This window comes from Doryrhamphus excisus, linkage group LG14, assembly GCF_037039965.1.
Source record: "Doryrhamphus excisus strain RoL-2023G ecotype Guam linkage group LG14, RoL_Dexc_Guam_v1.1, whole genome shotgun sequence".
NCBI classification, from domain to species: domain Eukaryota; kingdom Metazoa; phylum Chordata; class Actinopteri; order Syngnathiformes; family Syngnathidae; genus Doryrhamphus; species Doryrhamphus excisus.
This window is the reverse complement of record NC_136370.1, coordinates 15,632,406-15,646,154: the sequence shown is the minus strand read 5'-3', so window position 1 is coordinate 15,646,154 and position 13,749 is coordinate 15,632,406. Positions and strand designations below refer to the sequence as shown.

At 43.8% G+C, this 13,749-nt stretch overlaps 1 protein-coding gene across 1 annotated transcript; it reads left to right on the top strand.

The window, feature by feature from the left end:
* The first annotated feature begins 211 nt into the window (after nucleotides 1-211).
* Nucleotides 212-10,639, top strand: ift43 (intraflagellar transport 43 homolog (Chlamydomonas)). The gene is made up of 9 exons (XM_058091160.2): nucleotides 212-449; nucleotides 1,302-1,403; nucleotides 3,669-3,739; nucleotides 5,482-5,517; nucleotides 6,107-6,153; nucleotides 9,242-9,314; nucleotides 9,908-9,983; nucleotides 10,083-10,145; nucleotides 10,378-10,639. Exons 1-9 carry the CDS (start codon nucleotides 405-407, stop codon nucleotides 10,474-10,476), a joined length of 612 nt encoding a protein of 203 aa, XP_057947143.2. The 5' UTR covers nucleotides 212-404; the 3' UTR covers nucleotides 10,477-10,639.
* The last annotated feature ends 3,110 nt before the right edge of the window (nucleotides 10,640-13,749 follow it).

Genomic DNA, 13,749 nt, shown 5'->3' with positions numbered 1-13,749 from the left:
GGTATCATTACACACCAGATACGGTTCAGTACATATGCATGGTGTTGTAGACGAATCCAAGTAATGCCAGCAAAAGCTGTTATTTTGAGAAGCTGCTCCACAAGTAGTTAGACGCTCAATGTATGCACAACACTGACATCTAGTGGACAATAGTGCTTACCACACTGGCAAGGCGGGGCACTTCTGCTGTGTTGCAGAAAGCCCAGTATTTCTTTTAAAATTTAAATAATACGGAAGACACACTTAACTCGGGTCAAAGTAATCAATACGATATAATTTTTAATCGTGTGCTGTATTGAATCACAGCGTCCCAGAACTTTAGAACAAGCGTTACCATGGCGACCGTTGCCCAGCTTGGCGACGCTTGATGATGGGCCTAGCTAGCCGCAGTAAACACGACGAACATGGACGACGGCGTTCAACTGGGAGAACCCGGACCAGTTAAAAATGTGAGTGGGTCACAGCGTTTAGCAATGAGAAGGCGGAATACAAATAACTGATATGAATTTACCAGTGTTTTGTGCGTAACTTTAAATTACATTTTCGCGGCTAGAAATGCTATTGCTAGCTACACAGCCCCGAGGCCAGGTTAGGATAAAACCTTGACATTAACCTACAGGTCAATGATAAAGTTATTTGTTTGGTGTCATCTTTAACAGCATAAACACAGTATTGTCTGTCAAGTACGAGAAACGGTAGTAGGGAATGAATTAATTACGTTATAACACGTAGCTAAAATAAAGCTTCGTTAGCTTTGCTAACTTAAGTCAACGCTAACATTAAGTCAACTCGGCTATGTTAGCTTGTGCGAAATACTTTCTGCTACCTGTCAATGTTGTTGACGCCTTTTACTGTAGCCGATGAGCCATATTGCTTAAGGAGTAACATGTGTCCGTCAGAAGCTGATGTAAAGTGAGTTTTGCTCCACTGCAGTTCTGACCATCCATCCATCAATCCATGTTCTATACCGTTTGTTTGTACTTATTAGGGTTGCATATGAGCTGGAGCCTATCCCAGCTGACTTAGGGCGAGAGGAGGGATAAATCCTGGACTGGTCACCAATCAACTGCAGGGCACATATAAACAAACAACCATACACACAATTTAGAGTCTCCTAATAGCTGAAATACATGTTTTTGGTATGTGGGAGTATCCACTCAAGTACAGTGAGAAAATGCAATTCCACAGAGATGTTCCTACAGAGATTCGAACCCGCATCTCCTGAATGCGAGGCTGACAGGCAAATGTGTGTGATGCACCGTTTGAGTAATGAGTGCTATCTACTGTCTTCACATTTCCAGGTTGCAAAATCTGGTCGAAGGGCTCGCCTTGCTGCAGACCAGACATCACAAGGAGACGCTCGTAATTCCAGGAAGTCCTCTGGATCTGCCTCAGCTGGAGAAGTATATGACCACATTATACGTTGTGATTGTTTGCATGTCATGCAGTACGTTTTTGGCAATAACTTGACCACAAAATGTATTATGTCTCACACGTACGCGTTAATCAAGGATGATGAAGAGGTAGGTTGCATGAACATAGTGTTGGCTTTGTGCGGCTTCTGTTATGGCTCCTCAATCAACTTTATACCATCACAAGTCATTCAAGGTGCAAGATCCTTTACTGCTGCTCTTGTTTTGTCACATCCACTTTATGGCAAATGATTACAACAGCAGCTTGACACAAATGGTATAAAGTTTAAAAGGATTTTTGTATGCTTAAGATGTTTGAGTTGCCATGTTATTTCTTGACCTGTGTGTTCCGAAACGCTCGGTATTGTCCAGAGCCAGGACTTTGTCACTGAAGACTAACATTAGAAGACGACAAAAAAGCAGAACACAAAAATACCAAAAAAAACGTCAGTAACTTACATATTTAACATCAGGCCTGTGTCTCGGAATATATCTGATTCAAATACATTCATTCATTTTCTACCGCTTATCTTCACAAGGGTTGCGGGGGTGCTGGAGCCTATCCCAGCTGTCTTCTGGTCACCAGACAATCACAAGGAACATATAGACAAACAACCATTCACACTCACATTCATACCTATGGACAATTTGGAGTCGCCAATTAACCTAGCATGTTTTTGGAATGTGGGAGGAAACCGGAGTACTCGGAGAAAACCCACACATGCACGGGGAGAACTCCACACAGAGATGGCCGAGGTCTCCTAGCTGTGAGGCCTGTGCGCTAATCACTCGTCCACCGTGCAGCCCCGATTCAAATACAGTATGTGTCTAAATATAGGACAAAGTAAAAATATGAGGCAAGTCATAGCAGATTGCTAACATTTATGGAATCAGTCACTCGGATTGCTTGGATTGGCAAATTGTAATGCAGTCAACACCCGCGAAGCAAAAACATCCCAGCAATGCTCATGCGTTTGGCTAATCTTCCCAAATTAGGCCAACTTCCTCAATGTGGCCACCAATATTCTCGTGCCCCCTCTGACCCGCTCTGCAAATGCAATACATTTTTCCAGCGTGTCGTGGGTTTATTTACACTCATCGTTTATCAAGCCTGGCCTCTTCTGCTTGAAATACCCAACTGATTGGTCACATTCCTGTCATCCTTTTAAACAAAGACGCCGCTTCTCTATGGGCTCATACGGTTCGGACACTACAAGTTCTTTGCCCTGGAGACCATCACATAATCCCAATTTAGAAACCACAAGGGCTTAGCTAATTGCCTAACAGCCCTGACATATTTGGTCATGAGCAATTGGAGGCACTGATTTGTTTGGATGAGGTCATTAGCATTTTTTTGTAGGGGGAAACAGGCAATTAAAGGTGCCTAATCATTTGATTAAACATGAAAACTGGATTCTTTGGAAGGAATGACATTTTTGTGGTGGCTGTGGACCTTTAAGGTGGTTACTAATTGTATTAAACTCAACCCTCACAGTAGATGGTCATATCCATTTGTGTGTGTGTGTGTGTGTGTGTGTGCACCCTATCTCATCCTATGCCTAATAGTGATGTCTGCATTTGTAAAATAGCATGGGCAAAAGGAACCAGCCATGAAAAATTATTCCCTCTTTCATCACAAATGAAAGAAATTCTTCACAAGCACTTTGTCCTCTGCAGACTCAATTTGGTAATGAGAAATGTTGTGGCCTTTTTTTTCTTTTTTCCAACATTCATTTGTCTCGTGCCCCTGTGCGTGCGCTCCAAGGAATGCATTCATTCAAGGGCAGTTCTCAGGGTCCCACTCTCAGGATCAAGATGCATACTTGGTTTACTATTTTCAGAATCAAAGAACGATAGGGAGAAGGTCATTTTTTTCCCAGTTAATCTATTTTAAGGTCAGACTTACATTGGGCCCCTGGCAGTTCCCACACTCTGTGCTCCATATGTTGTGCTCTCGGACACATGAGGGTATTTGAAAGTAAATTAATGCAGCTTAACTATTTGAGTGCCCAAGTTCTTATCACATTTCAATTAAGCTTCCAAGTCTGTTCTATTTCACTGGTAGACGTCTGGATGGTCTATGCTGCAGATAAGAACTCCCCCTACTGGCAGTACTGTAAAGCTTAAGTTTGGACAGGCCGTTTAGGAAATATTTGATGCAAAACAGAAATATTGTCCTTGGTTTACATGATTAAACGGTTTTCTTGGTCCATTATGGAAATATGTTTGTTAAAAAATGTTATTTTCTTCCTCCAGGGCCCCCCTCCAAAGCCTCTCAGACGGCAGGGTGGCTGGGCAGAAGAAAGCTCCGGATCAGGTTCCGGCAAGTACGTCTCTTCCTCGTCTTCTCCATCCAGTCCATAATGGACTCTGATCTGTGATGCTGTGGAACGAGTTTATTTGTCAGTGAATATTTGGGCCCTGGGCTGTGAATCAACATGGTTAGAGGGATTCTTTGTAAGCAGGCTGCTCTCCATTTGTCTTCATCTATGAGCAAGCCAGTAATTGACATGGTTAATACATCAGCCACAGGAGGGCACTGTTAGCCAGCCGGTTTCTCCATCACAGCGGCCCTTGATGCTTTATCGCGCCATGTGTGCTGCTTTATCACCCTGTGTGTGCTGCTGCGATCTGCACTCTAACATGGGGAGCACAACACAACACTGAGACAGGCATTAACTATTTAGAACACCTGGTGGGGAATCTGACATGTATTCCCCTGAAAGTGTCACAGTTTTCTTAATTTAAGGTGTTAAATTTGAGGTGATTATTCCCTTTTTTTTGGTGTACTGCATTTAGTTTACATGCCAACCAGCCAACCCACAGACTCTTTCCTCCTGTCACCAGAAGGTCAGCGCGTCGTTGCTCTGCGTTTTTGTAACCCGATTTGGTTCCCAGCCTCAAAGCCATTGAAATACAGGAGGTGTAAAAGGGGTTTTGCACGTGCATTGATCCTCTCTGAAACAAAGTAAGTAATGGCCCCCCCTGGAGCCGGCAAGGACTTTTCCCTTCAATGTCACCCCTCATGCTCAATCACCGCTGCCCTCCTCCCACTAATCCCAGCGCAGAAATCCCGGGATTTGTCGATCTATCACTTCTAATTGACACTAAATGATCTGTCAGTTTATTGATGAACCTTTGAAACCAGGTTGTCACAATATATTTTATCCCTAACAACTTTTTTCCCGACAGTTTTACCATGTCTATCGCTTTGCCTTACATGAGTCTTAATCAAGGTGCCAGTAATGTGTCTTAAGTGTCGAAACCCCCCAGTCCCCACTTAGACAGGACACAGTCCAAGGGCAGGCGGGTACATGACGCTCTCTGCTCCTCTCTGCCCCGCCTGGTTTGACACCTGGTTCCTCGCTGTTACCTTTTTAATAAGCGTTCATAAGACACTGCAATCAGAATATCAGGTCAATAAAACATGACTAATTCAGTTATAGCCTACATATTATGCACTCCATCTGACATGAAAATCAGTTCGGATCAAGTATGCAAACACACAAGCTCTCCATCTTTGTGAGTCTTGGAACATAACAGTCATGCCACTTATTTGGCTAATACTTTGGGATGACTCCCACACTGGCAGGGTAAGCTCTACACCAACAGGGGGCACTATGTAACCAGGAAAACAAACAAAATCATATTTTGCTGCCTTAAGAAGTGTGTTTTCGAATGAAGACATACTACACCCAAATTTAACTTGTCTCTTTTGCTTAATGATGCCGCCGACTAAATTATTGAATGTATTGCGATCCCTTATATGTATATCTGACTTGATGAATTTCTACCCGAAACAAAGAGCACGTGTTCAAATAGAGTGGTGTTAAATCATAGTGTTTTAGTTCATGCATTGTTCAAGCCGAGCTGTCTAACATGAGTGAAGTCTTAAAAGATAGCAACATGATTCAGCACATGAACAGAGAAGACACAACTATAGTCGACTCCTCTGAGAGCAGAATTACTATCATAAGATAGGGTTGAAGACTGTTATTTGGAAGTAGAGAATTACTCTACTCGCATGAATGGTGCCTTACAATTTGTTGTCCTTTCTGCCTGCGCACAGATCTTCAAGAAGAGCTGCTGCCGACGACCTGGAAGAGTAAGCTGACTCAGCCACATCATCATCCATACTCCTAAGTACTTTTGTAGCTGCTGATTGAATTCAATGACAGTTACATTTCTGTGCGTGGATAAACATAGTTCAGTTTAAATGTTCGCATCGCAGTAAAGTGGCATTGGGGCTGCTCGTTCACATTGTCCTTGGTTGCACCTAATCCTTGACGTCCAAGAACAATCACTTAACATGATTGAAAAAAAACGGCGTGACTGAGTTGTCATCACTTTTATTGCCGTCAGGAGCCAAGCTCTGCTGTTATTCTTGGAGTAACAGTGAAGCTGTGACTAGAATAGACATGGTCATGTGGAGAGCAGGTAGAGGATGCACACAGGCATCTATTTTTGACTCATCATGGCAGCTGGAGCCTAATAATGGTGTTAGAAGGAGAGGGGCCCAGATTGCAGTCCTAATACACTTCTGTCATACGTCACACAAGGGGGAAGTAACAAAACACAGGGTCGTCATGACAGTCGCTACCAGCCAAGTCACCCTCTCAGTCACATGACCTCAAAATTGGGCTGCATTTTAAAGTATTCAATAATTAATATTCCCTCACTCTGTGTTTCTACAGTCGCCGCCTGCGACCACAAACTCCCCAAGCGTCAGATGACGATGGAGGTAAGAGCACCCTTGCTGTCCCCCACTTTGTGTCTCTCCTTTCGAGCAGAGAGGAACCCTCCGGTGCCTCCCCAGCACATTTATCCTGTGCAATAGAGCAGATAAGCAACCAGTCAAGATTGTAGCTGGCGACATTTCTCCTTGGATGCTATGTGAATGCAGAGCGCCGCCGCTGACCACTGATGCTTTATAAATAACCACTCACCTTTTGATAAACATGAACATGTTCATTAAACAAAATTAGATGCCTATTTGCCTCAGAACTGTGTTCAGGGAATTAAGTAGACGCCTCTCCCTCCCCCAGGCGACAGTTAATCACACACTCACAAACAGATCTAGCAGGAACATTTCTGCTTAGACGAAGTCACCTGAGGGCCCAATTCCGTGCAAAACAAACAACGTCTGGGCTGAGATGGGAATGACTGCAAAGCCCAGCGCTGGATAATCGGGTTATTTATTTGTGCAAAATAGCATTGAAATACGTTAAAATTGGAGTGGTACAATATGTATGAAAACATCATTGGTCATCGTATTAATCATCTTATTATCTTACTTCATAAAATAAATAAGTTGAATTTATGTGCTGACAAAAGTTCAATTCAAAACTTTGATGTGCAAAATACAGAAAGTTGACTTTATAGTCGTCAATCAACGTGCACATTCCCTGTCACTACCGAGTGTTCACAATAAAAATTGGTCCATGATTCAGTTTTCTGGGGCTTAATACTGGCAGAAAGTTGATTTCTCTGTGGAGGGAGAGCTCTTAAAACCGGGCTAGAGGCAGGGGCATTGGAAATTACAGTGCTGAGGGGTAGTGAGATAGCCCCTAAGATCTTGATTATACTGTATGTCCCCTACGCTTATCCAATATGTCCACTGGCTACTAGCTGGGAGACAGAGGGGGGGCCCAGGTCCTGGCTCGCATCGCCCCATCAGCTGCCCCCACAACTCCCTGACGGTCACTTAAAATAGCAGCGCTACTGCAAACACTCATCTGATTCATGTCTCACTGTCTTACACCGAAGCACTGATGGGTTAAATATCATCCCATATTCCTTTTCAAAATGGATTCCATGGCTGGCTGATTTTTTGACTGGACCCCTACATCCTTTATTAGAGGCCCAGCTGATGCGGCGAGACGTCCCGTTCAAAGTCGCTGACTGTCGTGTGCCTGCCGGGAGCTTGTCTACATTCACCGCAAATGATCCCTTCTTGATATTTACATGCTTCAGCAAAGAAGCTGGACGCAGCCGTGTAATAAGGATACGTGTGGGCCATGCGCTGCCAGACAATAGCCACCTTGATGTGATGAATGTCTGGACCGGGCGAGGAAATCAGTATACAGTAGGTGATAGGTAGGCATGATAGTGAGGAGAAACATCTCATCATTATGGAGCTCGGCTGGGCTGCTGTCCTCCGTGACCTCCACTGTGGACATTACAGTACGTATGTGGAGCTTGATTCAAAATGTTGTATTTGTTTAGTTAATTGATTTGATAGAATTTATTATATTTAAGTATTTTTTATATTTAAAGACATAGTAAATATGGAGAATCATTTACATACGTCATAACACATTACCGGCTGAAGTGGTGTCAGCGTGGGTGTGGACAGAAAGACCGCCAAGGATGCTATATGCAAGGAGCCGGATGGCGAGGCTTTTTGATGTCATTGCACTAAGACCATTAAATTTGATTGGGGGTCCAGGGGGGATGGATTCTGCTGAACGCTGTGCTTTGTAAATGAGAGGACAAAGTGTCACTGGGGCCTCATGAATATGAAATACCCGCGCCTGCATTTATTTGGATATCAGAAACACAGATGAATCTTGTCAGTGGATAAACGAGCTTGGCATTTTTCATTTAGGTTCATTTTAAAAAAGGGAAACAAGTTATGAAGACGACACTCTTTATTAAAAAAAAAGTTAACACTTTCTTCAGCGGCGAAAAAATCAAAACCATTTTATTTCTCATGCTCTCAGTCAGATTTATGGACTACTAAAATGCAGTGTTGGACAAGTGATCAATTTTTGCTTTTTGGGGTAATTCTGAAGCAGCCGTGACATAGATGCCAGGATACTTGCTCACATCAGATGCACACTTCCATCTCCTCCTCTATTGACTTTGCCCCCAGGCTGCAGTACTGTTGCTGGAGATTACTGACAGACTTTTGCATGCAGTGCAGCTCACCATTTCACTGCTGTTCCTTTCATGCTCGTCTCGCTCAGTCAGCTTTGGGCTGTGGAGAGCTAATAAGCATGTTCAGTCTGCTGGCCCATCCAGAAAACACTACTCATGGAAGCACCAATGCTCAGTGTTGACACAATCTCCAGAAGTCCTCCTAAAGCAAGAGATACATAACAGTTAACGTTGTGTATTGCCTTGTGGAGCACCGTGTACTATACTATAATATTACCTCCTCTTTTGTTGCCAATATTTTTTGTTAGTACATGTAGTCAGTGCCACTGGGGCGCTTACAATGACATTGCAACATTTTCCTTTTTACTCTTTGGTGCGCTCATTTCCCTCCTGTCTTCCTACACGCCTCATTATTTCCACCCATATTTTCCTGTTGTAACAAATGTCCAAACCCAACGCTCTGAAAGTTTGCCCCGTCCTTCTGGGGAGTGGAGCCATCTTCTCTCCTGTTGCGTTTTGCCAATTAAAGTGGGTTCCCACTGTTTGAGCAGCAGGCTGGCAGGTCTCAGCGCCACAGCTCCTGCCAGGCCACGCAGTGACATCCGACCCCACACAGATGGGCCTGCGAGCAAATACTCTTGCACATGGCTGGACGCCGCCCCAGTCGGAGTGGCAGAGTGGACATGGAGGTCGGCCCACCGGCCACTGCGGGTCCTCGAGGTGGGCAGTGCTGACAGGGCCCAAATGCTAAGGTAGTAGGGGGTGCTTTCCTGGGGAGCCCCTGGCCAGCGCCCCACTCACAGCAGGAAGTGCTGCCGCCTCTATTTTGAATATTCATGGCCGAATGGCTGTTGTGACAGGACAACTCTTGTGAGGATGTGGCGGAAGAGCGAGGGGGGGGATGCGCCCAGCACAACCACAAGTCTAATGCCATCTTATTATGTTTTTAGACGTTCCAGTCATTCCAGACTTGGATGAAGTGCAGGAAGAAGATCTCAACATGCAAGTAGCAGCTCCCCCGAGGTAGGTCCATAAACCAGGTTTGGCTTTGTCCACAAACAGGACTTAATATGAGTGGCTTCATTTTCCTTCATTTTTGCCTTCGCTAGAGTGCGTCACTTGATCTGGCTGATATGGACCTCTGTTGGGTGTGATTTATGCAGCTCTGTTACCCAGGCCTTACCAAGTGGGCCCTTTGATTTACAGGGCAGTGAGAGGCACGGCGACATGTGTCGAATATGTAGCGAGGCTATGACAGCGGTGGAGGTTATTAGGCAGGGGCTTGCTCTCTGTGCGAGATAATATCCACATTGAACTCATTGCAGGGGCAATGTAGCGTGTAATGTGCAATAAGTAGGACTGGCATGCGCTGCTAGGCCCCGGCCACTTTGAGAGCCCCCTCACTTAATTCCGACCCGCAGATAAGCAGCTGGGTTTCAATTTGAGGCGTTTACCACTTGGCACCCGTCTCCTGCTTTCCATTGTCTTTGCTCGAAGTCCTCAAGCCCATCAACTTCTCCAAAGCCACTTCTCACTCCTGTTTTGTAGTTCATGGGATGTTCAGACTGAAATAATTTTTTGTCTATTTTTCCCATTTTATGTGCTTTAATAATTAGTGTTCAAGTCAACCGGGTAATGACCTACAGAGACCTGGACAACGATCTGAAATATTATTCTGCATTCCAGACACTAGTGAGTTTACAACTATTATGTATCTTTTATATTATTATCTTGACTTATTATGGTGGTCCATTTAGTTCAGCAAATACTTTAAGGGGTTCTCTTTTTCAGGATGGAGAAATCGACTTGAAGCTCCTCACAAAGGTTTTAGCACCAGAACAGGAAGTGAAAGAGGTGAGTGAATTTTTACTAACTATCACCTCTAAGTTCCCAGCAAATAGTCCAGCTGTTGTCCAGAGCATCAGGGGAGGTTGCCACTCTGCCTCCCAGGTAATCATGATTTATGATGTGTACATTAACACTCACCGCTTCCCCCCATTCTCCTCTCTGTGCTCCTTCTGCTCCCCGTCTCCTTTTTCTTGGTGCACCTTTGCCTGCCCCCAATTCTTCTTTGGCTGCTCTGCAGGAAGATGTGCTCTGGGACTGGGATCATCTGTTTACAGAGGTGTCCTCAGAGCTGCTTATGGAATGGGATCAAGGAGAGAGTGAAGAACAAGCTTCATAACCTGCAACATGAGTAAAATGTCTGGTTTGAATGGCTCCAGTGGGAACAGGAATATCAACTTAAATTATAGTGTGATAATATAGAATGTATATTTTCTAACTTGTATATAGTATATTCTGTACATTTGTTTTGTTATTTCTACATAAAGCTCACTGATGCCTTACGTGACCCTGACTTTGTGTAGATTTCACTTTTTTGTAGGTTTTTTAACTTGCATCATCGCAGCGGGAACTCTGAGATGTCCTCCCTACAACCAGCATTATCAACACTCTGATACAAGTCCAAGGTTGATAATCAGCTAAGCTGAAATCCAGTTGATTGTGTTTAAATTAACATTCCTCATTAAGGCCCACAACCTTATTGTTATTGACTGTGCCATTGACTTTATCTTGCAGCTCTTCGATAGGAGCAACCCTTTCTTCACTATTATCTCAAATGCATTGAACACTGTTCCTGTTGACACCGGGTGGATTAGCATACATTATACCTTTTTTATTGGATGAACAGAAATGGATGGTAAGTTGGCTCCTGTTCAAACTGCTCTTTAAAGTGGAAAAAAAGAAGATAGTGAGACCAGGTTCAAGGACATCAACATTTTCTGTGACATGTCCTGTCTAATTCATGAAATGCATTGTATACTGCATGTCACTGGCAGTGTGTATCTATCAGCATTCAATTTAGTCTTTGGTTGGTTCATGTGTGTGAATTTCAATGCAGGGCTCCAGCGTGCATGCAGCTCTATTAGAGAAACAGTTGTAACATTTACAGATTGTGATTAGGTTTATTTCTGAGACACAGAGCGCTCTCATGACATTTGAGGATGCACAGCAAAAGACCTCAAGGACAAAGCTCAATCACCGCCCGTCACAAATACAAGTAGAGTTTTTGAACTTCTTAGGCCTTGAATCTACTTCATCAAGCGTATTCCTGTGGATGAAGCTATCAGACAGGATAATTGTGCTTTGAATATTTATAAATGGTGGAATATTCAAGCTCAAATGCAATGACTTTTTTTTTTTTTTTCTCCCATTAGACATACAAACGCTCACTCTTTCCACCTCCACAATTGGCTCATTTTGCCAGACTTAATGAATTCTGCCCATATGTCCTGAGCAGCTGCTATGTTGCCCCTTCCTCCCGCCCCCGCCGAGCTGCGAAGTGCCCATCCATGTAGAGGCAACCTCTAGCTGTCTCTCTGGAGAACTAAGCCTGCCACTCCTACGCTGGCAGCCGGACGCTCCTGTCGGAGGTGGGCCGCGGACGGGACGAGGGCTCAGATTAGGGCACGGTGATCACGGGTTACGGCTGGCCTCCAATGACTGGTGGATCAGAGAGGGGATTATAGAGAGACAGAGGATAGGGGGACGGGGTGGGGGATGCAGAGAGAGATGCTGTTTGGCATGTGCTCTCTTCCAGGTTGTCAAAGTGACCTCTCTGCTGCCTCATCCTGATGCTCTCCTTTATTCTCCCCGTGTTGCTTATTATCTACAGTGTATTTGGATGCTGCGGCAGGACTCGGAATGACCTCCTCTTGTCTGGGTGCAGTGAATTCAATCACATCAAAGCAACAATATTTCTTGTGAGGGAGACGGCTGTTACAGAGCGTCACCGTTATGGCGGGAGCTTTCAGATGAACGGTGTCACCGGTAGGTGAAGTGAGGCTGAGGCCATGTGGATCAGCACGTGAGGATACGGGCCTCATATTGGTTTAGTGTGTCATTTGTTTCTTTTTTCTGGCATATTTCCATTATAATAATGGAACCGTTACTGTTGGAAACACCCCCATTGTCCCAGTGTCTGCACCTGTAGCCCAATATTTCTTTCAAAGTATCCAAAGGGACTGTTTCAAATCAGATATAAAAGTGGGAACTTTCTCACAGAAGCATCTCTCACTCTCCTACTATAATCATCTGCAGAGAGTTTATGTATTGGGTGGTTTCTGGTGTATTGGCCATGTTTTTAAATAATTATGGTGCCAATCCACATTAAAGAGAACTATTTCTTAAATATTAGAGCTCACGGTTGCGGTTCTGGCTTAAATGACGCCCAATCTCATGCTCCTCTTAAATTGCATTTTACTGAAATGCACATTTACACAATTTAAAAGAAATGAACAGCAGTTAGCTACCACGTAACATTAGCTTGTATGATTATATACATTCCATTATGTGGTGCACTTAAAGTGATGCTATAGCGCCATAGCTTTATCTTTAGCCCCTTTCTTTGACTTTGTTTTTTCGTGTTTAGATGACACAAATTAACACCACCATTGATCCACTATGATCTCCTACGTCACCCAACTACAGACAAGGCTAAACCAACTCAAACCAACTCATATCTACTCAAAAGTCCGCCTTTTTATGCATGGTAATTCATACGATATAATATTAATAATTTTATGTGTTTTATTTTTGAACAATTACTGTTGTAAGTTCAAATTTTTACCTTCTAATTAACCTGAAAGCTGAGGTCCCACGGTACACGCCCCCTTCAACCAAATCATGCTTGGTTTCATCCACATCACGTGGTTTGACTGGAAAACTTTTGTAACTGACTCGTTATGTTTAAAGGTAAACTGAATAGTGTGACCACCATAACCGTTTTCCATCCCTACAGAGAAGGTATGCTTTAACTGTATTGAATTTAAGGCATCTCTGAATATACTACCTGATATCATTTGAGATCATTACCAGGCTGAGTCTCCTGTTTTTTGGCATTCAAAATATGGTCACCTTAAATGACCAAACTTCTTTCTCCTCACAATATAAATGTCTTTCTCTTGTTCACCTGACTCCTGATCTAGCTGAAATAAGGTTATCCAAATACAGTATATCTTGTGGCTCCAAGGCAACAAAATATAGGCATGCTTGCTTCTTGCTCGTGTATTTTGATATTAAGCGTTAATTTGGAAGGATAGAATAGCGATAATGCTTGGTTTTCTCCTTAATATGCTGTGGTGTTGACAGATGTTTATATATCCTATCTTCTCTCAATATCTGCCTTCTATATGAGCCAAATGCAATACACTGTTCTGTAATTAAAGAAAATGGGAAGATGTAGCGATAGCCGAGGGGCCCCCTCAGTTCCAGAGTGAGGGGTGAGGACAGACATGCTAAAGCTTTGGCAATATTAGCATCACTTCCATTCCATCAGGGGCCACGTGCTGGTCACAGGTTCCCTGTCAGTGACCCGGCCAGCTACATCACTCAGGCGGTTGGGAGCAGCCAAAGCAGCAGTCTGTCATGAAGGCATGATTAGCAGGTTAAAAAAGCT

Coding starts and splice junctions, on each gene's coding strand:
- ift43 (XM_058091160.2), top strand. CDS start 405: ATGGACGACGGCGTTCAACTGGGAGAACCCGGACCAGTTAAAAAT. Junction 450..1,301: donor AACCCGGACCAGTTAAAAAT/GTGAGTGGGTCA, acceptor TCACATTTCCAG/GTTGCAAAATCTGGTCGAAG. Junction 9,315..9,907: donor CAAGTAGCAGCTCCCCCGAG/GTAGGTCCATAA, acceptor TTTAATAATTAG/TGTTCAAGTCAACCGGGTAA.